This window comes from Cupressus sempervirens, chromosome 2 (assembly GCF_028749045.1).
Source record: "Cupressus sempervirens isolate cs-2001-9-10 chromosome 2, ASM2874904v1, whole genome shotgun sequence".
NCBI classification, from domain to species: Eukaryota; Viridiplantae; Streptophyta; class Pinopsida; order Cupressales; family Cupressaceae; genus Cupressus; species Cupressus sempervirens.
Genome location: NC_143119.1, coordinates 695,605,288 through 695,631,629, shown reverse-complemented (window position 1 = coordinate 695,631,629; position 26,342 = coordinate 695,605,288). Strand labels below are relative to the sequence as shown.

The window sequence follows — 26,342 nt, the reverse complement described above, 5'->3', positions numbered from 1 at the left end:
GAAAACTAATCTACCTCAAATTATAACTCAAATCTGATTATAATGCTAATCAAATTCATTTATTCAGATGGCTCCTAATGTTTGTACAGTACTTATTGCTGGAAGCATACATTAAAAACATCATCATTAATAGTTGAAAAAACCTGATTTTTGTCTCCGATACGCAACCACGCTGCTGGTTGCTTCCTCCTTGGGCAGCGCCTATCAAAAACCTCAATATTAAATCTCTGATTTTTAATTCACTGTAGCGCTATACTGTTCACAGCACTGTAGCTGCTGTTATAACCCCTTCCAACCTGTAAACAGATTCATCCACTTTTTCCCTACTGAAACACAATATTGACTCCAGAATGAAGTCAACTCACAGGCAAAATTCAAGTGATATTTCACACCCTCAAATTGCATCAACTCTGAAGATACTACGTTCTCCACAGTCTGAATTCTTCTTAAACTTGTAGAAACCCTTGTTGCCACAACTTCAAGAAATTTCACAAGGCAAAGTTTTTAAGCAATTCTCATAACCCCCTCTTGAAGGAAGACAAGGTTTGTTTATAAGGACTCCTCAACTGCAGAATGAGTCTCCACGCTCAATGTGGGATAAAAGATATAATAATAACATAAAAAATGTTATTACATTAAAACTTAGAAAACCCCTTTTAATTTTTCCATAAGCTTGGACCCACAATTAATTGAAACGATGGCCCCTTTTATGATATCATGACCCTCACTTAAGTTATATATTATAACTTAACAATATAGGCTCAAAACCAATAATGTTTATTTTATCTAAATAAACATTAATATCTCCATTATTACTCAACATTTTTGAATGTCGTTTGGACTGGAAGCTAACATGATAGAACTGCATATGACCATACCCCTTTTCTAAAAATAGCAGGGGTCTATCTTTATAACTCCAAAACTGCTAAAAATAGCCTGACCAAGCCAAACTCAAAGGAAAACTCATCATAAACAAACTCTGGCAACCCAGAAGAGTACTCTGCTCTGGTCCTTGGAGGATCTCCACACCAAGGTGACCCTCTATCCAATCTCATTAGCCTACGAGGGTCTCTAATAGGCTAATCACCAGCTAAAGTGATGTCTCTAGCTAGAAGGGGACATCACAATTCACTTATAAAGAGTTGTGAATTGCAACAAGGAATTTCAAGCGTAAGCTCGGGAACCCCGCATTTGGTTTTGTGTTCACAGGAGTCCTACCTAACAAAACGCTTGTGGCAGTCAAAAAATTGGAGGGTTCTACCAAAGCAGAAAAGCAATTTCGTGTAGAAATAAGCACCATCGAGAGAATACAGACAGGGAAAGAAGCCAAATTTGTTAGCAGATTATAATAGGGCATTCTGATTTCTGCTCGGAATTCTTGCTCATCTTGTCCTGAGCCCTTTCTTTTCTTTACGGCCACAAGCGTGTCGTCTATCAGCTATCCTTTGTACACCGTGTCGAATCCTCCGCTTTGCAACTTCGACCTGAAATTCCTATTTTAGGGTTACAAACAAGGAAAGAAGCCAAATTTGTTAACAGAGTATAATAGGGCATTCTGAATCTCTAATATCCCTAAATACACAGAGCCTATCAAAATTATTATTTTGAATGGAAAAAGTGAGAGTCAAGGCCTAAAAAATTCAAGATAGGCAAGTGTGCCCATCCAATAGCTCTTCCAACAAGGTATGCCTTGCATGTTACTAAGTTTTTGGAGTCAGCTAATTGTTATTGTTGCAACAATTGAAATGTGATGTAATTGGTGTTTCCTTAAATCATGTTTTGATACATGTGAAAGTCATCTCGATAATTTGGTTGGTATGTGCAAAAACCTTTAAAGTGTGCTAATTGCTAGTGCAAGGAGTGAACAATTATACATGATGTTTAGAAAACAAATTCTCCAGTCCTAAAAATTTGCAGAAGCTGTAGTTATGGATTTGATGTTGTGCCATTTAGAACACTGGAGTCATTGTTCGAAAATATATGATACCAGTTGATCAAAACAGTAGACTTTTCCATTTACATTGGAAGTTTATCAGATTAACATCACAAAACATTATTAGTTGGAATCTGTTAATAAATGGCTTACAGCAGAGTTTTGCGCTGAGCCTAACCAAGTCAATTTCAGGCTCTGGCATGAAAAATTAAAAACTCTATAGAAAAAGTAGATTGATTTTTGTTTCCAAATCAGAATAACATCAATTACATTCATCTATAGTGCGCACTTGCTCTCATTATAAAATTTAATGAACATATTATTCTATTACTTGTTGAAGATACCGAACTAGAGAATTTGCTTATGATTCATTGAACTTGAGATAATTGATAATCTAAGCAATTTGCTTAGGGTTTAAAATTTGAAGATTTGCTGCAAAATAAGCAGAGGCTGAAAATAACGATGAGTATTTTAAAATTTATTGTTCAGGGTTTTGATTATGTTTAGATTGATTGTGTGTCATAGTACTATCGAACTCACAGATATGAGAAAACTCTGCTGCTAGCTGTCAAAAATTCTACTTGACTGAGTGAAGCCAGCAAAGCTTGCTCCTGTTGGCTCAGCTCAGGTCTTTCCAAGTGTTATCATAGATGCATGGTGTCTAGAAATTATGTAATTGTCAATGTTATTTTGTGTTTTTGGGACAGGTCGGTGGACTTTGGAGGTGAATTTTTTCTTAGTCTTTCCGGACGACATTAAAATTGGTTCGGGTTGCTGATTTGTGTCTAGATTTATTTTTCCTTGGGTACAGGTTTGTTTGGCCTACACACAGACATGACACAGATTTTAATGTTTGTACGTATTATTGCGAATATTTGTTTTTATATTTACTATTATATATTATGTATTAACTGATTGTTGCTATCAATAGCATTAAGATCAAGGTTTACAATTGCAATTATGATAAGATTTAGGATTAATATTTTGGGGATATTGGTAACTCGGAGATTTTACTACAAATATCATTCATTAAATAGTTTCTCTCTTATTAGTTGTGCAAAAATATCAACCATTTTCTTAATTGATCTTCAATATCTGTTCAGCATACCCATTGCACCCTGAGGTGCGATTCTTAGTATATAAATTAGCTTAGCATGTAGTTGAGAGCAGACAAAACCTATAAGCTATTGAAATGTAAATAAAAATTATTCTTCAGCTACAGAATAATAAACCTATTTCATGCCAATTAAAATTGTAAACAAAGTCATGAGCAACATGTACTTGAGACTAGACAAAACCTATACGCTATAAAATTATAAACAAAAACTAATGTTCAACTACAAAATTAATAAATCTTATTTCAAACCAAAGAAAACTGTAAATAGAGTCATGCAAACCTGTCTGTCGCAAAAACACTGGCCCCTGAATCCAGCAAAATCTTTGCCAACAAATGTAATCCTTCAGCTGCTGCCATGTGGAGTGGTGTTCGATTGTTATAGTCCTTTGAGTTTGGATCAATTCCATAGGCTAAAAGACGTTTCAAGAACTCTGCATTCCCATTTGCTACTACTTTGCAGAGAAAATTCCCAGCATCTTCTAAAATCAGAGATGCTTTATTCTCAGCAAGTAAAGACGCAACACGATCATGCCCACCCTTGACAGCCTCTAGCAAGGGTGTATTTCCAAATTTATCTGCACAAGGCAAAAATGAATACATATTCAGGAAAGAGATGATCAGACTGCCATGTAAATTACACAATATGTTGTTACCAAAGGAGAACTTGTATTGAGGCTGTGCCCTATATATCAGGATAAAAATATGCTAATGAAAGTCTTTAATAAAGATCTTAAAATAATTATTTTTTGAGATAATGTGTTATAAAATAAAAGTGGTTTAGTCTCCTATATGAAAGAAATGTACCTATAGAATTGACATCTGCTCCGGCTTGTATGAGAAATAATATGATCTCTTCGTATCCTTTAGATGCAGCCAAATGCTGTTCAAATATTATAGCAAACGGTTGTCAGGATTTAAAACATTCCTCTACACTTATGAACACAATATACCAAGACTTATAAACAAAATTTTGAATTGAGTAGTTGCAACATCAGTAAATCTACTCTTTAACAGAAGTAACTTCAAAGGACCATAACAGCTAACTTGTTGCATAGTCTTGCCATGTTATAATGGAAATTACACTTAGGTAGTATTATTTTAATAGGCATATTTTGCGCCATAGAATTTGATGAGAAATAGGTTACCTTTACTGCCATGTAAGACTCAATTTCAATTTCTTTATTTCATAGGGATTTGGGTTATTTTAAATACAATGTGATTCCAATATTTTTGAAGGATATCATTTCCTTCATTAAGCTCAAATAATATTTGTCAAACCACTAGCAGATGAACTTGTAGGAACTTGAAATTTTATTAGCTAAGAAAGATGTACAGGAATTAGCCATATCACAAACTACGAATTCACTTTCTTTATAATACTTACCAAAGCTGTCCTTCCATCATAGTCAGCCCGAATTGGATCTTCACCAGCCCTAATTAAATTCTTCAGATGATATAAATCACCATGGTAAGCAGCACTGTTTACTTGTAAAGCTAACTCAGCTTCTTGTTTTGCAATTAGAAGAGTGATATCTGATTCCAGCTGCTTGATTCTCAGGTCTGTTTCTTTTCCCTGCATAGGACTAAGAAAACCCTTAGGATGTAATTACAAGCTACACAACCAATCAAAAGCCATACAAGATGCTCGGATATAGAATCCTCGACATTAACAGTTCTCAAATCATAAATATGCTGGTTTTGTTCATCCTCGTGCAGAATTAACAGACAATTTAGAAATGTAAAGTCAAACAAAACAAAAAACGCATGCTCATCTGCTTATTATTGAAAATAATCAATCACAAGACATCCTAGAGAAAAGGTATAAATTTCCTTCCAGTTAGTACATATCAGTGTACTGGAATCCCCACTAGACAGGACCTTACACACTAGCAAGTATAAACCTAACATTCATTGTATAAACTAAGTTAAATGAAATTGTTAAGAAACATTACATTAAATCTCAACCAAATTCCATCGAAGGATAATGATATGTAAAATCTATATTTTTGGAAAGATAAGATATAAATCCCTCTTACCTCAAGGAGGTTCGTTAAGACCTGTCGACCATCTTTGAAATAAAGTTGAAGAATGTTAATAAAAGATTGTTTTTCCAGTCGCAACAACCTACACAGCTCACAAACACGGACTGTGTATGGTTGTAGAATCTTGCAAAGCACAGCAATTTCACCAAATACACTATGTGGTTCAAGCCGTGCGATAGTCTCCTCCGATCCATCCGCAAGAGCAAGTACTTCTTCCTTCATATTTTACAAACATTATTAAGCACCAAAACATTTTATTAGTGTTCTGGTGTCAAAAGTAAGACTCAAACATGAAAATTCCATTCCTATAGTTCAGATACACAGTGCATGATTTCAACCTAGAGAACACAGGAGTATATTTCAAATTTTCAAATTAGTAAAAGAACATAGAGTTTTGAAATTTGCATTTTATTACAATAAATCAAGATTAACAATGATCCTTAATTAAATATAGCAACATATAGCTGAATTCTCCAAGGATTGTGCATAGAGCTGATGATGCCATAAAGATTAACAAGCAAGGATTTTGAAAACCTAGGACCAAATGAATGTTTTGGCAGAGAAAATTTGCACCGAGGACATCAATAAACAAGATGAGAACTACTTGGATATTGATTTCGAAGAAACGCTCTACTTTTCTCCCACACTCAAATTATGTACAATAGCCTTCTAACCCATATGGTAACCAAAACATAAATTGTTATTTTTTCATAATATGAAAATGATGAGTCCAATTACAATAAAAAAAATGTCATAGAGATAAGTTGTATTAACAGTTTCAATAAGTAGGTTATGACTGCCCAAACAAGGGAACATAAATAAATTTAATATGGGTCTCACAAGAGACTGATGTTTGTACTTATTTCTATACTCCATATAGAACGAATTAAGTAAACCTTTGTCACTGCAGGGTTACAATATTTGTGCGTTGGCAATTTACTCTGTCGTCAAAATATCTCTTTTTAATCAATTAGCTTGTGTGGGCCCTGTCTTTATTTTTCTAATGAGAATATATATGTATAGAGAAATGCCATAGTTTCATGTTAACAAATCAAATAATAATAATAAACAATAGGAGTTCTGGTTTTCCATAAGAATTTGTTGTAAGCCCTACTACACTTAGCAACTTCTTTATGACAAATTCTATGACAAGAGATTAATAAGGAGTTACAAAGAAAAGTTAGGCTATATTTAGAAAAGCGTCCCACTATCTTTGAGAGAATTTAGAAATGTACTTAGTTTTTTCTGTCATAATTTGTCCCTTGTGTTTGGTTATAGGATTCTAGTACAAAAAAATTGATTCTAGGTTTCCTAGAGATTAAAATAAAAACCCTTTAGTTTCCCAAGGCCAATCTACATGGAAGTTGCATTTGTATTCAATGCTTTGTTCGTGTTTTTAACATATAATTTGGTAGTCTTAGCAAATTTTGTATTTTTTAACATTCAACATATCGCAAAAACATAATATATATGTATAGAGAAATGGATTGTGGAAATCTAATTGCATTAACATAATAAAGTTTGTAATCAATATAGCAACACTTTACAATGGAGGAAGCCTTATTCATATTAGTGAGAAATTGTGTGAAGCTTCAACATATCTACATAGTTTTTGTAATCAACTATTACATCTATCTAACAGTGATGTCACAGATCAATTTCTACACCAGAAATTTTCACTCTCCACAATCCTTAATAGAGGAGTATTTTTGTCAGATTGTTTTCAACCTTCTTTGTAAGGTTTACATTCATCGCCAATTTTTTCATTCATTAACAAAATAAGAACATTTGCACTAACTAGTAAAAAAGGATATCATTGAAATTTTATGCAATATACTGTTGTAACAAGAGTAGATCACAGAGATTAAGCATATACAAGTTCTGACCTTATTAACCAGGAAAAGTCACCTGGTTGAGGAGGCTGCAAACAACTAAAATATCAATATCTTTTCACTGGAAAATCTTCTAACTTCAATAGCTCTTGCCACTCCTAAGTCTCATGAAAAAGCCAAGAATGACTGCCAGAACCTCTACAAATCCCCACAAATGCCCTCACAACGCAGGAAAAACATATTACCACAGTACCACCAAACCATCCCAAAACTGATCTCAACAATGGCGCTCTTCTTCATGCACTCAAACACCCATCTTAATACAATCTCTGCATCCACCTATTCAGGGTCATCAACCAGCTAAAATGATTCTGAAGACCTTCATACAATTGGTTTTCTGCTATGTTCTACCAAGTTTCCAGAACGTAGATATAAGGTGTGATGACCACCCCTAAATTTGCTTTGAAACAAATGTTTCAAGATATGAGTTAACCCTGAGGGGTTGGCTATAGATCACATGCATGCAACTCAAACCCACATATAAAAATACTCTAAGGCCCTGTTTGGTTGCGAGAATAGGAGTGGAATAGGAAAAGTTGTATACTGGAATTCACCAATTTAACGTTTGTGTGCGAAAAATAAAAGTGGAATAAGCATCCTGCTCTCCATATTTTACCTTAAAACGGGCATAGCGGAGTTCTCAAAAAAAGTTGGAATAAGAATAGTCTATTCTTATTCCACTTTTTATAAAGCAAATTTTATATCCTGTCGGGTCCGTGAGTTTTTGCCCATTTCATTTTGCCGCTCGATTTTTCCATCTTCATTTTGCCGCTCGATCTTGTTCACGCATTTGAGAAAGCCATCGTTGCAAGATTTTCCCTTCTGAGCACGTCAAGCATTTGAGAGCACCAGAAGCAGGTATGAAGCGAAGCCCTTTCAGTTTGATATGAAGTGAAGCCCTTTCAATTTCTTGGATTTTATATTTTTTTGCATCTAATCGATTTGGGTTTTGTATTTTTTGACAGGGTTTTCTTGTGTTGCAATCACCAAACACACTGCATATTAGCGAGCAAAGGGAGGGTTTCCAAGCACTAGGTATGGCATCTTCTATGCATTCTGGCTCCAGATTTGTTTTGTTATTATAAGGTAGGCTATGGAGCTACCAGTTAGCGCACCAGATGACTGTTCATTATCTTTGTTTGTGAGTGCTTATCTTGACTTACTAGGCTGTTCAATAAGACCAAAGCTACAAACCCATTTGATATCTACGTATGGGTATTTCAAGTTTGGGAGCAGTGAGTGCAGCCTCCTGAACAGCAAGCTTCGCCTCCTCATTCTTGTCATAGAAGGGCTCTACTATTTCTCTTCTTAGCATTCTTTACCGTATAACAAGAAGCCTGAGGGATGCTGACGTTAGCTCTACGATTTCTCTTCTTAGCATTCTTTACCCAACACTTTTGTACAAGACTTCAAAAATTTCAAAAGACTTCGAGAGTTCACCGACCATGCAAGGTTACCCACATATACTCTGTGCGGACTATCTACATAGCTCCTCTCTTTTGGATCCATCGCACGTCTATTGGGAAATATCCTTGTTGATTGAATCTTTTGAAAGTTCACTCTAAAACTCCGGCGCATTACAACAACTGTTTATTGAGCTCCTTTGATTCATCATAGTGGGATTGAATCTCTTGAGCAGTTGGGTTCTGCTGCATTATTTTTTCTGCAACGTTTTCCAACGTTTGCGTCAATGATCATATTGGTGGCCAGCTCTTACCTTCGTCGCATCTTGTACTCGTTTCTGACACCTATAATTTGTGATGATATTTATTCACTGTTCTATTCTCCCGTGGCTGTATGTGATGTGATCATTTAAAAACCATTCTCTTTTGAAGGCCGGTGCATCACACCTTGGTTCTTGGATTTAGAAGGATTCAGAAAAAATAATAGAACATGCAGCCATTTTCTGCATGAACAAAATAATTTAGGTCAAAAACACTAGATCAGCTTATCCAGTATCATTCAACAAGTAATATTGAATGCCACAGCCTTTGAACTTTGAATCATATAGAATCTAATATAGTTTATTGAACATAGAGCTTTAGGCAAGAGCCAGCAATACAATGGTAAATTATGAGTCTTTCATCTGGAAGTTTTGATTCTATGGGAAAATACATAACAATAATTAATCTGAACAAAGAATAATAATAAATAGTTCAGACTTCAACCTATTACCTATAAAAAAAAGAAAAAACACAGATGGAGCTTTGAGCTTTGAATATTTTGATGGGTTCCCTGTATTTTATTTGAATGAATTGGGATTCATTTTGCATATATGCTATTCATTTTGATGATCAGTACAAACATTGACCTATTTTTATGGGGTTGATTTATAGTCTGAACAACTGAAAGTTGTGGTCCTTTCTATATAGGTTCAAGGTTGAACTCTTGCTGCCAGGCTTGTCTGGTGGGTGTAGCTTGCAGGCTGCTGCATAGATTCTGTGGTGTGAATTCCACTAAAAATGAGATTCATACAGATTGTTAGATTCCACAAGTAGAATGACAACTCTGAGATTTTATTTCTCTTTTGTGCTGGGAGAGTAGTTTAAAATTCAAATCCATTTGATCTGGTCTCACACTCAAGCCATATGAATTCACTTGGCCTCTAGCTTTGTTGCTACAATTCAAAAGTTTATTGTTCTGTTTGAAAAATTGAATTTAATGATAATAGATTTCTACAATCTATAATTTTATATTTATGCTTCTGGATGAGATTGTGTATATTTTTTAATCATCAATGTTTCAGACCATACTCAATGATCCATCATCCTGATGATGGATCATTGAGTATGATCCGAAAAGTTGATTAAAAAACACCCACAATCTCATCCAAAAACATAAATATAAGTCAAACTTAACTAAAAACCTGTTTTACTGCTAAGGAAGACATACACATATGTTATAAAAACCCTAGTTTTGATGACCAAACAGCAAGGAAATTTTCATCCTTCATCAAACAGCAAAAGAGACAATATATTGTCATTTCCCATTTATCACATAAATGTTCAGCACCATTTTTCAAATCAGAGGTTTTCTATTCTCTCCATTCAGAAAATCTCAAGCAGGCTTCAGTGGCACCAGCAAATACTAGCACAAAAACTGATATTAAAGAGCTTGCTGGTATACCTTGCTTGAGTTTTGGATTAGTGTGGAACATATTACGCGGCAATTGCAGCTATAGATAATTCGACAAAGAAAGTTCTCAGTTAATTTGAATGTATCTCATTAGTTTGTTAAGCTGATCATTGTCATTTGTGTGCTTCGATTTTGAGCTGCTATAATTTAGTGTTCAAGAAAAATTCTTCTTTCTATTAGAATTAATGAACAATTTAAGAATGAACAAATCAATACCCAATTGCCTTAATCTTATTAAAAAAATGGAATCTTTGAGGCCACAAAGTTTAACAAAATTCTGAAGACAAAGCCTGAAAACTAAGTCTGAGGAGTTAGTCTGCAGACTAACTATGCACCCATGTATAACCAGCTTTCAAGACTATTCAAGCATGCCCTTGAACATCTAAAATTATGTCTTAAAATGACAAAAATCAGACTTAATCAACAAAGTAAGAACTCTGATTTTCTAAGGACTACACGTGGTAAGTCTGAAGAAATCCTTGAATCATGATCCAAGGTTTCAATACAAATTAGGGCTCAAATTGAAAATCACACAGGACAGCAAACTTTCAACAAAAAATAAGACCTCATTACCAAAGAAATAGCTACAATATTTTAAGGATAACCCATGGTAAGTCTGAAGACATCCTTAAATCAGTCCTAATACTACATCAAATTCATTTCAAATCATGATCCAAGGTCTCAATACAGATTAGGGATCAAATTACAAATCGAGCATGATAGCAAACTACCTTTCATGAGTTTGATAACATTTTACTTCTGAGGACGAGTCTGAAACTCATCTCTTTCCGGATGATTTTGACCCTTAAGATTGGTGCCTTTGGTGCAAGAAACGCCCCTAACACTCAGAAATAACCCTTATAATGATTGGACAGTTTGGTAAGTTGCATTAATTTTTCTAAAATGCGTCCCTATTTTGGTGTTTTCAGGCTTAAGTCTGAAGATAAAAGTGTTTCAGGCCCCTCTTGACCTTGGAATGAGCATCAAAACACTTCAAAAGGTCTACATTGAAGATGTATTAGTCTTGAGGGCAAGGAATAAACTTAGAAATTGTTGTAAAACATCGAATCTTATGGAGGAATTTTTCTGACTTATTCTGAAAACTTACATCTTCAGCCCCTTTAATGTGTGGACTCAGTCCTAAAATTTAGATTTTGAACTTGCAATTGATCCCCAATCATGTTGGGGATGGTTTAAAAGCTTGAGAATTTTCTATGATTTTCCAAAAGCAATCACCCCATGTAGAGAAATTCTCATACTTCAGTCTGAAGGCTCACACTTTCAGCCACCTGATGTAATTAAAATGTTCTTGAAACTCATGTTTTTCTTTGCCAACATCCCTACAGTCAAGTTTGACCTTGTTTGGTAAATGAGAAAAGCCAAGGGTTTTGCAAAACAAATCAGTCCTCATGGAAAAAGTTTCAGATTAAAATCTGAATGTACTTTTGTCACTCGATGAATTTCTTCCTTGGAGGCTAAGAAAAGTTTCTGATTTTCCATCAGCAATCAGATCTCTTGATTCCATGGCACTAGGCCTTCATACTGTTCTACATTTCAGATCTTACATAAGAATCTTTGCCATGCTATTATAATATTATAATATTATAAGAATCTTTGCATTATTAAATGGAAAACTCGGTATTACCCCATTGATTTAACAAACAACAACTAGACCTGGCAATGTGTTGTGAATCAGAATGATGTAAAATGTGGGTTTTTCAGAAAGCCTATAGGTTTGTCCTTATAAATGCTTGGTTTCTCATTTTTTGTCTTTTGTTGATTTTTGTAACTCGAGTGTAGGGAGGACATTCCAGCCTTAATTGGGCAAAGATAGCATAACAGTAAATATGTTATAAAAAAAACTAGAGTGCAGTGATCATATAGTATTGCCAATTGCTTATAGAAAAATTAAGTATGTTATTTGTCTATTAATAATTTTAGGTTGTGGCTAATGTAATGCTAGTATGATGGTTAGACTACTATGACCAAGATGCTTGCTGATGACTTGTTGATTTGATTTTTGTATTATAATAATGCTGATTGTATTCCTTTTTCTTCCTTATGTTTGATGCTTATAACATTATGTGGTTGATTATAGGATTACTACATGTGTGCACATTGTTACCTGATGTGATTACTTAAAAACAATGGACTTTGATTATAAAAGAATAATTGTAAATATTAGCGAGACATACTATATTAATCTACCTCTATGATAATATGCATGTTTCATTGCATAGCCTATAGATAGTATATACTATTGGCATTTCATTACTGTCATTTGTTTCAAATTTCATGTTAGCAAACTGATTTTTGTTTTAGATTTTGCTTTCCTCATCTTTGGTACTGATTTTTATCTAGGTCATTGATGGATCTTGCTAATGATCCAAGGATTCATGGTCTCATTGGTAGGAGGACTAGAATCATGCTTGCACTTGTAGCTGCTCTTGTCACCCTTGCAATATCCATTGCAACATCTGCACAAGAAGCAAGAAGAGAGAGGTGTAAGCGTAGAAGAGATGAAATCCCACTTTATAAGATTATTATTCATTCAAATGAGATTGATTGCCATGACCAGCTTCGTATGACTAGATCAACCTTCTTTCGTCTATCCACTATTCTTAGGCAGAAAAGAATTATTAGAGATTCTTGCAACATCACTTTAGAAAAACAACTAGTGATGTTCCTCCACACACTTGGGCACAATTTGAGGAATCGTAAGATTGCTCATAATTTTGGTCACTCAGGAGAGACAATTAGATACTTCCATAAGGTCTTGAGGGCTATTTTAGCGCTCCATGCTAACTATATGTTGCCTACTGAGCCAAACACTCCTCAAATTCTTGGGAAGGATCGTTTTGATCCCTACTTCAAGGTACATCTCGTATTGCCATATATTTGTATGTTGATTATTACTCATAATAATATGTTTTTTAATGCAATTTCATGATTTATAGGATTGTATTGGAGCAATAGATGGGACCCATATACCGATTACTACTGATGTTGACAACCAAGCTAAATATCGTGATAGAAAAGGCAACCTATCACAAAATGTTATGGGTGTGTGTTCCTTTGATTATAAGTTTCAATATGTTCTTGCTGGTTGGGAAGGATCTGCAGCAGATAGTTGTGTTCTTGCTTCTGCTTTGTCCAGATCAGATCCACTAGTAGTTCCCCCCGGTATGTGCAATCAACTTTTTAATGTTTAATTCCTTTGATTTTATGAGAGACGTGTCAAGGTTATATCAATATAATTTTCATAAATTTGTGTACGTAAATTTTATTTGGTTGATAAAGGATATCCAAATGTACCTGGATTTCTTGCCCCTTATCGGTGTACACGCTACCATCTAAAGGAGTTTTGCAGAGAAAATTTGATTAACTCTCCACGAGAGCTATTTAATCACTGACACTCCTCACTTCGAAATGCAATAGAGCATACATTTGGCATTCTAAAGCAACGTTTTCCTATCTTGAAGCATGCAACATTGTATCAAATAATGACACAAACTAAGATTGTCTTAGCATGTTGCATCTTGCACAACTTCATTACGATAGAGGATGACATTCCTTGTGAAGTTGAAATTGAAGAGGATGAGCGTGATGGGATAAATGTACCCATACTTGAGACATATGGGATGACTCGGCGAGATAGAGATGATTGGGGAAACTTTCGAGATGAAATAGCTCGGAGGATGTGGGAAGACTATAGGTCGCGGGCTTAGTTGTAGTTGGAACATTACATTTTGTTGTAGAATATATATTGGCAAATATTTTTTGATATATATATTGACAGTTGTGTGTTATTTCAAATGAATGAATTATATCTGACATTTTCATCATCATTATAATGTGGCTGTAAGTATATTGACTAGTGTGAGTTTGTATGATATTTGTTTCTTTGATTTGTAATTCAATGCACACCTATGAAAATATTTGACCTAAAAAGGTACCCACAGATATGTAATCATGCTAGCACATAATGTACTACAGATGGCTTAGAATGGGCTTTTTCTCACCACATGTTGTTTTCATGATGCCACTGTGTGCTTAATTTTTCTCTACCAGCATCTCTGCTAGCCAAGCATCCAGGCCATATGAGAGTTCACATAGGAGTTTACACAAATTTATCTTGTTGGGCAGATGTACACCATCTATTGTGCTTAATTATTTTTTCTGGCCTTCATTTTCAGCCACAAAATGGACTTTTTGGAAAACAATTTTAATTTCATTTTCATGTAGGTCTGATTCAGATATCTCTATTGTTCACTCGTCTTCCCCAATGAACCATGACCTCTATGCTGTCACATTTTCTTTATTAAAAAAACATCATGCATATGCACACATAAATGATCATATTTAAGATCTTTGTGAATTATAAGGAGGTGATCAAGTTGTCTATGTTGAGGATGACAAGTCTTCCCTGATATTATTAGTTCATTGCTTTTTATAATTTGAACATATTCCTCTGATTTGATAGATCTAACACTTTTGTTTTACAAATGCTTGGTTCCATTTACAGTTCAATTTAGGTGTTAAGTTTCTTTTGTCTTTTGACCAATTTCCCAAATATCAGCTGTAGAACTGAAGCTGTTTAACAATTACACACTATGGTTTTTGGTTATTTTTCTTTTTCTGGTAATAGATATAAATTCGCTTCAGTTTTCAACTACAACTATTGCATCCTTGCCCTCAGGATATTGGGTTTTTTGTCTCATTGTGGTCATTATTAGTTTGATAGCTTTATACATACATGCTTATAGTTTGGCTTCTCAGCCATGTTTATGTACTGTTGTTTTTGCAAGACACCTTTGTCAGTAATTCCTGTCATGCCCCACATAGAGATTGACGTAAGATTGCTGCAGCACTTGGTTAAGGAAATCTTGTACAAGCAAAAACCAAAAACTTTGAGTGAGAAGTGGCTACGGAAGTTCTTAATTGATAATAGAGAAAGTAGAGGTTGGGGTACAACATTCACCTCAGTCTCCATTGTTTGATGACTTAGTTTGGGGTTGGGGTACAACATGTTGTTTCTTTCCCTTTCATTGTTAACATTCATGTTTCATTCCTCCTTAACTCACACTATAACACTACTCTAGTCAACTATGTCAGGAAGTTGAGCTATTTGTGCTGCTGATGTTGTTTTATATACTAACAAGTTATTGAATTTAAGGGTGCTAATGTTTGTGCTGCTGATGTTGTTTTATGTTCTCTCTTAAAACTTGATTCCTTGAGCTTCTCTAACTCTATAAGATGCGTATTGCTGTAGAGGGGTTAAGCTTAATTTTAATGTGCATTTGAATTGAAGACTAGAGCTTGTAGGTTATGAGTTTTCACTACTAAATATTGATTTTGTTAAACTTACCTGTAGGTTATCCACATTTGATGCAATCTATGTTGAATTTTTTGGATACATAATGTGGTTGTATGCATATTGATTGATGTGGGTTTGTGTTATGTTTATTTATTTGACCATCTTCATTTTTCCATACACATTATTAAGGTCTAATATTATATGGTCGTATATTTTTTACCCATTTTTGTTATGTTCCTGAGCATGGCTCAAGAAACACAAGTCAGCAATGCACCTTCTACGAATAGGGTGCTATGGACTAGGGATATGGAGCACAAATTCCTTGAGTTGCTTCAAGAGCAAGTACAGCTAGGTCGAAAAGGTGAAGGTGGTTTCAAAAAGGAAGCTTGGACTACCATTTAAAGGCGGTTCAATGATGAGCTGGAGCAAAATCTGACTAAGGATAATTTGAAGAATAAATTGAAAACATGGAAAGCCGGATTTAGATTAATGAAAGATTTAAGAAATACAAGCGGCTTTGCATGGAATGAAGGTACACAGTGTGTGGATGCTGAAGATAGCGTTTGGAATGAGTTGTTGAAGGTAAAATGGTATTTAATATTCATTTTGTTTACATATAACTTTATATTTGTAAATTTAGTATTGAAAGACAACTAACCATTTCAATTGTTTCCCAATTTGCAGAGGAAAGAATTCAAAAATGCAAAAATGTATAAAAGGCAGCCATTCCAATACTATAATGAGTTAGCTATCATTGTGTGAAATGACATGGCAGAAGGTAATGTAGCTGCCACAGCTCAGGAGACGGAGGAAGGGAACATTATGGATGAGGCCATCGATCTTGATGATGTTGGGGATTTCAGTATACCAGTTGATGTTGAAAGTCATTTGGATGATGACTTTTCTTAATCCAACCAATCAAGTGCAAGTGGTAGTCAGGGAATATCACCATCTTCATCAAGGAGGGGAAAGAGAAAGAAGGCGAGCATGGCTGGTTCGATGGATACCATTTGTGAAGCCATGAATAGGATCCACGAGGGCATGTTAAAGCCTTACATTGTCAAAGTGGATGAAGAGGATTCTGAATCTGATGGAGAGAAAATATATGATGCCCTCAAAAGTATTCATGGGATTAGTGAAGATTCAATGATAAAGGCCTATGATGATTTTTTGGTTGAAACCAAAAGAGCAAAAGGCTTCTTGAGAATGACCGAGGGGGAGAGAGTCAAATACATACAACTTAAGTATGGAGGACTCTAGAGTTTTTGTTAAAACTATTTCGAATTATAGTGACCTTTATATTTGACTGCTTCATAGCATGCCTTATGCATGCCTTATTATGATATCATCAACTGCAAAACATATTTTTATCAGCTGAAAACATATTTTTATCAGCTGCAAAACATATTTTTATCAGCTTTTTTTTGACTTTATGACATGCGTATATCGAAAATTATTCATTGCCTTTACTTGTTTAAATATTTAAAGATGCTTGTACCTACTCTTCTTATATATTAACCCACACTGTGGACTTAGTCATTTGCATTAATCATAGATTTATTTGCAGATTTGATAGTTATTGGTACCAAATTCTTTACACATTAGTCCCCGACATCTATTGAGCTACTTGGATAGGCATTTGATCAAATAGTTTGCGTGGTGTCTAGGCTATTTCATATTATTTTGTTGGGTAAAATGTAGAATATTGTGATATTCACTTGTGCTGTTTGACTCCTATGAGCATTACTAACTCTTGTGCTGTTTGACTGTAGTATTCATTTGTACTGTTTGACTCCGATCAACATTACAAACTCTTCTGTTGTTTGACTGTATATTCACTTGTGCTGTTTGACTCCTATCAGCATTACTAACTCTTTTGCTGTTTAGTTATATTTACATCAACATTACTAACTCTTGTAATGTTTGGTTCCTGTGGATAATGTCTTAATTTGGACAATGTCATTTTTTTTTGGGTGTGCACAATGCTGATATCTTTTGAAACGTATTGTTTGATTCTTTGCTCCCATAAATAATGCAACAGTAGGAGATGCTATTCATACCATTTTTAGGATTTCATATCACTTGATATAATGATCCAATCGAGTTGCAAATTGAAATAGATGCAATGATGTATTTTGTTGTGAACGACTCCTCAGCTATATAAATTGATATTTAAATAGGCTTTTAATAATGATTATAAAGATTTTGTATAGTGATTTAAAAGATTGTTATTACAGTATGTGTATTTTCATATAACTAATGTATTTTTTATGTTGTAGAGTTGATGGCTTTAATCAATGTGCCCACATGTCGATGTGGTGTTGGCCCTTGTTTGTTGAAAATCTCCAACACACAAAAAAATCTTGGGCGTAAATTTTGGTCTTGCCCGAATAAGAAAAAGGTTGTTATAAATTTTCTTAGAAATTAGTGTAATGAATAAATAATTATTATACTAGGAACTAATGAAAATTTGCTATTATAGGGACACGATGGATGTGGATTCTTTGAATGGGTTATTGATGCAAAAACAAGTACAGTGCATGATGGAGTACAGTGCAAGTGTTGCAATAGTCAGAAGGTTGGAGTAGAGTGCAAGTGTTGCAATAGTCAAAAGGCTGAAATTTACTTTTTACGATGTCTTGTTTGTCTTTTAATTGCATTTATTTGTTGGGAACATATGTGAAAAAATGCATAGCTATAATTTGTATAAGGATTTTTAACGATGACAAAATGTCTTATATCAGAGTTGATATTTATTATAAACTTTTGTTGGTTGTTTCCTATCTTTTTTTGGTGAATCACATTGTTGTATTTGGGCCTTATATTGTAATATTTTTAGATTTGATGTACAAGGTTTCGGGACCTTTCAAAACCTATTTTTACGTAATCGAAACTTTTGTTAAAATTATCTTTACAAATAAATCTTATCTTTAGCCTTCTAAATAAAACTAGGTTCAAATATCGTATATTTTATTTTTTTATATATATTTAAAACAGAAATGTTTGTGTTTGTTGAAAATGAGAGACAGGTGGCATCTCCCTTGATAAGGACAGGAATAGTCTTTGGACTTTCCTTCACACACAGTTTAAGGCTATCAGTCATTGATGGTTCTTACCCAAAAATAAAATAATTTTAGTTTTGATATTATATTCAAATTTATAATTATATTTAACATAATTTTTTATATTCTTTATGTATACAATAGTATTTATAATTGAATTCTTCAAATGTAATTAAAATTTTAAAAAATGTTGTCAAATATTTATAATTAAAAATTGTAACTTTTGACTTCTTTAACAATGAACATGTATATTAAAAAAACACGCTTATAATGGAAACAATTTTAGGCAATGTTGAATATAATTATAAAATAACTAGATTTAAATCCAATGAAAAGATCAAAAAATGTGGGTATAACAAAGCAAATTGATTAAACTTGGTTGCTTGCAATGTGGGCTAAGCAAGCAAATATATTTGTGGATAAGAGAGGTCTAAATATTTAAACTTTGTAAACTTTCAAGTTTAACTCGGTATAAGTGAAATATGTGATACACCTTTCTTATGGATAAAGTCAATTTATAATGAAGAGGGTAGTAAAAATTAATTTGACTTTTAAAAATTTAACAAAAATATAGTTTTTATAAATTCATATTAAGATTTTAAAAAAAAACTTATTCTAATTCCTATTTTTATTGATGCAACCAAACACAGAATAGTCATCTACGGATTCCTCTTCTGGGACAACCAAACACCTCCAAATGTTATTCCAAAATTTATTTTCAGAATGCGCGAATTCCGGAAGAGAGCTTATTCTAGCATAGTTGAATTCTGCATTGACCAATTCTCGCAACCAAACGGGCCCTTAATGATAAAGAAACTAGTTGAGAGAGGGATGCCCTCTCCAACTCAATCAGTACAATCAAATAAAAGCCACAAAAAACAATACTCTTAAAGATAAACAACTTGGTGAGTAGGGGATATCCGCTCCACTTAATTAGTACAATAATGTAAATTAGATAATTAGCATGAAACTATCTAATGAGTGTGGATTCATCACCATCACCATAATGAAGAGTGCTTATAATTAGCAATAAACTTAGAAATACAATTTAAAGATCAAACTTGAGATACCTAGATGGTGAAATTTAATTACAAGCAGATATTTAAATACCCAATTGCTGATAATTTCTAATGATGAACATGCAGCAACAGATCAATAAGAAATGCCACTCAAAGCCCTAGACATCCAACTCAAGCTTCACAAACTGAAATGGAATAAAGAAATCAAACCTATCTATACTCAAATGCCTCCCAACAACAGATTATTGCATGCAAACCCCAAACAACCAGCTCTAGGAAGTCTCATGCACAGCTAAGTAGTATGGTCAGCCCAAGGAAGTATGGCCAATAATGCCAAGAATAAACAACAATAACATCTCCCAACTCTTCTTCAATCAACAAGCTATGAACATTTTTTGCAACCTTGGACTGAAGAAGATCAACCAAAAACAGTTGATGTTTAGCTGTGATCTCCATATGGAATCACCAACTAATGAACATTTTTATAGAATCTGCAGCCTTGGACTGAAGAAGATCAACCAAAAACAGTTGAAGCTTAGTTGTGATGTCCATATGAAATCACCAACTAATTCCTCAGATTGTATCTTCCAACAATGTGAGGAATGTTGCCTGCAAGGGTTTCAATCCTCACAAACCATCAAGAAGAAGCCACAACTCCTTCAAAACCAGCAGCATAACAATATTCAAAGTCACAACATAAAAAATGAGCTCCACAAATTTGTTTTTATATCATTTCCAAGACATTCCTACCTCTTCACCAAGCCATGTGGGATTAAATAAAATCACTATTATGGTCTCCAGGCCCCATTCTTTAAAAATATTAATTTTCTCCTCCTCCTTGGGCATTAAATTAGGATATTGAATGAAACCTTTTAAAAATATTGTGTTACTCGGCCAAGGGGTACAAGCCGCTTGAGTCATAAAAGTGACAATACCCCAAACAACCAGCTCTAGGAAGTCTCATGCCCAGACATGTAGTATGGCCAGCCCAAAGATGTATGGCCAGAAATCCCAAGAACATACAACAATAACACCTCTCAACTCTCCTCCAATCAACAAGCTATGAACATTCTTAATAAAATCTACAACCTTGGACTGAGGAAGAAGATCAACCAAAAATAGTTGAAGCTCAGTTGTGATCTCCATATGAAACACCAACTAATTCTCCAGATTGTATAATTTAACTACGAGAGGAAAATTGTCTGCAAGGGATTTTACCCTCACAAACCATGAAGAAGAAGTCACAACCCCTTCAAAACCAGCAACATAACAATATTCAAATTCACAACATAAGAAATGAGATCCACAAAATTGTTTTATGCAAATTCACAACATAAGAAATGAGCCCCATAAATTTGTTTTTATACCATTTCTAAGAAGTTCCTACCTCTTTACCAAGCCGTGTGGGATTAAATAAAATCACTTTAAAGGTCTCCAAATTTGGAGTCCAAAATATTAGAGGACTCGTTCTTTATAAATATTTTCTTTAAAAGCAACATTGTGTTACTAGGCCAAGGGGTACATGTCACTTGAGTCATAAAGTGACAATATAAGAGACTTAAGTGATTAAAATCAAAATATATTTCTCGAAAGATAAAAAAAACTTCACCCAACATCCAAATTTGAAATATTGCACTGCTAGAGAAACGAAGGCTGGCTCAACAGCTTGAAATAGATGATTACTAAAACCAGCAACTAATAAAAATAGTGCGTCCAAAAACCAAATTAACCTAATCTGTAGTGCCTCTTGTGTTTGCAGTCTGTATCTTGTCTATTTTGATTCGAGAGATACTTGATACTCTTTTATATGTTCCTTGAGATGACCTAAGCGTCAGATGTTATACTTTGATTCATTACCATAGATGCTTTATTGCTAAACTGTTCAGTTTATCATATTTGCATGTTGATGCTATTTTGAGATGACAATAGATCTATTATGATATCTGGTTATATGGTTTATTGGACATATTTGTTGATTATGCTATGAGATGAATTTTATGCCATAGTTATTTACTTCATTCTGGTATCTTTACGCTTTCTGTGAACGTGAGTGATGCAAATGGATTAAATAGGTATTTTAATACATGTTGCTTCAGCTATTATATTATATGCAATTGAACTTGATCGTGTATTTTAGTGTGCAAGAATTATATCCTTGGTAGTGGCACATGGAGTTAGTGATTCAGTTGTTCATTTTTTACCAATGTCGTCCCTGTATGGTCAACGTATCCTTATTTAATTGTTTTAAATTAAAACCTTTCGGTGATTAGTAAATCCGAACTCATCTGCATTATGTGATTAGACCAGTGAGTGTGTCTGTGCATTTAGAGGTTTGCTCTGTCGCGAAAGTGTTGAGTGTTTTTATGTGATTTTGGGTTTTCAGGCTTTTAAGCCTTTTTGGATTTAATTTATGGCAACTTTGCCTTAGGTGAATTTTCGTTGCGGAGAATAACCTGTTTTCGTTTGGGTCGATTCGGAGTCTAGCTGCTATAGTTGGCTATTTGCCCTAATCGGCTATTCACTTGAAAAGTGAGTAAGTATTGAAAAAGTGAATTCATTATTCACTTCTCACTTGATGAAATAGAAATTTGAGAGCTCTTTTGTGAATCCTCTTCTGAAGGATTCGATTTTTGCTTGTTTTGGGAGCTATGAGCATGGGATTTTCGCGAGGTTAGTCTCGTTGGATCCAGCTCGGGGAGTTTATGCTTTGCCGTCACTTTCAGCAGATTTGACGGTTTAATTATTTTATTGCATGGGTTTCGGTTTCTGCCCTTTTTGCTGATAGGTAGGGCCTTCCTGTTTTATTGTTTTTGCTCTGTTTCAACTTCCGTTCCTTATAGAAGTATGTTAGGAGGCTGAGAACTAGTGTTCCCCTCCATTTTTGTTTGCTGGTTTTGCCCAATTGGTCGGGTATGAACGTTTTCCCTATTTTTGGGATGAGGGTTTGGGATTTTGAGCCTTTATGCTGGTCGTTTTTGCATACGGTGTCCAAATTCATTTATTTTTGGATTTTCAGGGTTTTTGCACCCAAAGGCCAAATGGGTTTTAATTTCAAAAAAAATTCAAAAATTTGGGGTTGTTACCTCGTTTTGTGTGCCGCACTGTTTTCTCGGGTTTTCTTGGCATGAGTTTGGACACGAGCTTGGATTATCCATTTGGATGTCAGTCGGACCTTTATTGCATTTTTATGTTTCATAGGGATACGTGTTACATCTGTCCTCCCAAATTTGTTTTCGGTTGAGTGACTTTCTGCTTGTGTTCTCATCTAGTCCTTGTGCTTTGATCTTCGTGATGGTGGTGCACCACACACGAGTACATCTGTCGAGTGACCTACAGGGCCTGATCTTCCATGGTACTTCAGGAAGTTGTGATCATTGGGGTTGGGTTGGGAGTTTTCATGCCTACGAGCACTCATCGTTGGATGAGCATGGGTAGGGTAGGGTAGCATATGGAGGGGGCTTCTATCTAGCAACCTGGCGATCATGATGCCATAGGTATGGCAGAGGGAGTTTTAATTAAGTGATAACTAAAGAAAATATTGGATGGTAATAAAATTAATGATAATAAAATGTATGTGTGAGAGCCTTTCCGTTGAGGGATGTTGTATCCGCACGATCCGAGCTTGGGCTTGTCGATGCCAAGCGACTCTCCATGATGCCAGTCCCTACATAGTAGCCCATTGAGACATCTAACCAAGATCTGTAGTTTATGCATTGCCTATGGCTTGGATTCAGTCATCATAGTGCTTGGCGTATGTGTTAGCCATGATGTTTGTTTTGCATGTGTTTGCGGTTGGATCATTATCTCCATCAGCACGGTGGGTATGCTACCTTCACCACTGCTAGGGACCAATGTATAGTGACAATCTTTGATCCTAGTGCAACCACTACTGGATGTTTACACTTGGTACTTTGGTTTCTGGAGTATGCTTTCTTGTGATTTATGCGTTCATTGGGATGCTTGTATATCATGTTTAGATGATGTTTTTTAGTGACGCATTTCCTTACTTTGATGATTAGCATGTGATAGGTGATGTTATCTACTTTGTAGGATTATCTTGCTTTCCACTAGCATGTTAGATTTCCTTATGCTTATGATTGTAGCATGTTTTAGTAGTGACATCCCTATTATGATAGTATCGATGATCTGATCGGTGGCTTGGGATGTTACACGCGGGGGATGGCTAGGGCCCACGATGTTTTTATGATGCCATTGACGGTTGGGAGGAACCACGTACTTAGTTTGTTTGTATTTCTCATTGCAATGTTATTTTCAGTATACTGCGATGTTCCCTTCGGTACTTTTGCTTCTTACTATTCGATAGATGGTTAGTTGTTGTTTTCCATCTTTCAGTTGGTCCGAGTGTCCTTCCCTTGAAATGTGGATCCGATACTCCCCTGTGTGGAGGTTTTATACTCTATTTTACTCCTTTGTGTTGTCCTCAAGTGTTTCTTGTTTTTCTTGGGTGACCATGTGTTCAGCATGGTGCAATACAATAACATATCGCATGCCCATTATAACTGTATCGTGCATTCCCTAATTGTGTCGCACGCCTCTTGGAGTTTTATCGTGCGATACTTTCAAGTATCGCACCCCCTTTTAAGAACTGTTGTACGATACCCTTAAAGTATCACATGCCCTTGAGAGAAGTATCGCCCAATCCCTGAAAGTGTCGCCCTTCTTCTTTAGAAATGTTGCGCAATACTGGAAAGTATCGCTCGTGTGCTGATTTAAAGTCTCACCTAGGTTTTGCAAAAACCTGTGCAGGCGGGTAGCAGGCACTTTTTAGTTTGATCCGAACTTTTTGGGAATCGTTTGGGGTACCCTCTTAGGTGTTCTTCAATCCTTTGGAGTCGCATTTTGAATTCGGGATGTGTTCGATTCGAATTCAGTTATACATCTTTCGTTATTGGTTGTTTTGGTCAATAGTGGCATTTGGAGATTCGTTGGTTGCTAGGATGGTGGTTAAGTCTTCCGTTGCGATCTTTGTGATCCGTGAATGTTGTTGACATGTGCACTTACACTTGTTTTTAAAATAAAATAAAAATCTGGCTTGTATTTCATCCTTGTTTCAAGGATCTCTAGGCAGGGCATTACACAATCTGAGGTGCTAAAAACGACCACTACTAAAGATAGTAATTCTCAGAGACGTCCCAAATCACTCAAAAAAGTGTATTTCATCTCCATTTATTCTTCTGAATACACACAACATAAAAAAAACCTCTAATCCTACTAACACCAGCCCAGAAAACTAATACTAGACGCACTTCAACAAAACTAGAAAATGGGGATGTTATATATGGTATAAGGGGACACATGCTGAGGACGGTTTTTTAAGGATATTTTAGGGACAACAGGTGACAACTATATAAAAATATACTCATTATAGAATCGTTCATCATGTTAACACAAAATTATAAAATCCTTAAAACGCAACAATCTACATGTTATCAAATGTTGGATGCATTTTTGCAAAAAGCTAGCATATATGACTTCATTGAAATCCCAATAAATTGCTCAAAGCATGAGTGTCACAACTAAGGAAACATTCCCATGCCATCCATGTTCCCAGTAAGCTTACATGAGCAAAAAACCATGGGGACAAATCCCCATGTAATAGAGGTTTTTTGTGAACACCCAATCCATGATTTGCCTTTTGATCTAGCATGTATTGTATAATTATGGTGACAAGCTAGATAACAACCTCTCAAAATACTTGGTAGTCTATCAGCTATCATTCACTATGCAATCTATGGAATCTCCATTTATAACCTAAAAGTTTCAAAATTTCCAAACATTCAATTAATTTTATCTTGCTTGCAAAACTTGACAAATTAAATCTTCAATCTTTGAGCATTGTGTCAAACCTAAGTTACCAATTCGGGTTTGGGGACAGATTCGGATTTGGGGACAAGTTTGTGGGCTCGAGTAAAAACCAAATTCCTATTTGGGTTTGTGAGTCTGTGTGTGTGCATATATATATATATATATATATATATATATATATATATATATATATATATATATATATATATATATATATATATATATATATATATATATATATATATATATATATATACATATGCATTATATATACAAAAAAATAAGAGAAATGTGCATAATTGCTAAACTTAGTCATTTCATAGTATGATTATATGCTACTTGAAAATTGACCAATGCCAAATGTCAAAGATATACATTACGCACCTGCTCATTAATCTATGTCCATGATTGTAAAGAAAATCATACATTGAATTGCTAAATTGCAAAATGAAATTTCAAAACATAACATAGTTCATCAAAGAACAAAGTTTGAAACATAATGATAAATGGCAAGTATTTAGTTTATCAATGATCATAGTATCAAATGCCCTTCAAGGGTCAAATGGGTCATCAAACAATGAGGGATTAATGGCTTCATCTCCGGCTGCAACTATATCTAGATCCTCGTCATTGGAACAAACAATCTCTACAACCTTCTCTTAAAACTTGCAAAATGGACACACCAAAATGAGAGATTATATGAGATCAAGATTGTAACCTTCAGATGCATGTGTCTAGCACCCTATTATTCATGCAAATCTTTAACTCCGCCTTTTTCTTTTCTCCCCTATGTTGGTCGATCATCTTTCAATATAATTACCAGACACTTTTGGTCTTTTTTTTTTGCAAAAGTTCATTCATTAATATAGCCAAGTTTGTGATTGTACTCATTTCAAGAAGAAATATACTGTTACCCAGGTACACACACCCAAGGTAAAATCCTATCGCAAGGGGTGCGCATACGTCCCAGGTGTGGGTACGTCACACACCCGCACTCCG

General features: G+C 34.8%; 1 protein-coding gene, 1 long non-coding RNA gene and 1 pseudogene across 2 annotated transcripts in view; 2 read left to right on the top strand and 1 right to left on the bottom strand.

The window, feature by feature from the left end:
- LOC149575280 (potassium channel KOR2-like) overlaps positions 1 to 26,342 on the bottom strand; it is an 82,916-nt gene that overhangs the window by 9,650 nt on the left and 46,924 nt on the right. The window contains exons 8-11 of the mRNA XM_089815072.1: positions 5,087 to 5,308; positions 4,435 to 4,623; positions 3,855 to 3,930; positions 3,331 to 3,625 (exon numbers count right to left, since the gene is read on the bottom strand). Of these exons, the coding sequence (XP_089671198.1) occupies positions 3,331 to 3,625; positions 3,855 to 3,930; positions 4,435 to 4,623; positions 5,087 to 5,308 (782 nt within the window). The remainder of the gene's footprint in view (positions 1 to 3,330; positions 3,626 to 3,854; positions 3,931 to 4,434; positions 4,624 to 5,086; positions 5,309 to 26,342) is intronic.
- On the top strand, positions 7,949 to 16,905 carry LOC149575282 (uncharacterized). The gene is made up of 3 exons (XR_016360145.1): positions 7,949 to 8,019; positions 15,679 to 16,018; positions 16,121 to 16,905. It is a non-coding gene; the product is annotated as an uncharacterized LOC149575282 (long non-coding RNA).
- Positions 18,442 to 18,571, top strand: LOC149575281 (U6atac minor spliceosomal RNA; annotated as a pseudogene).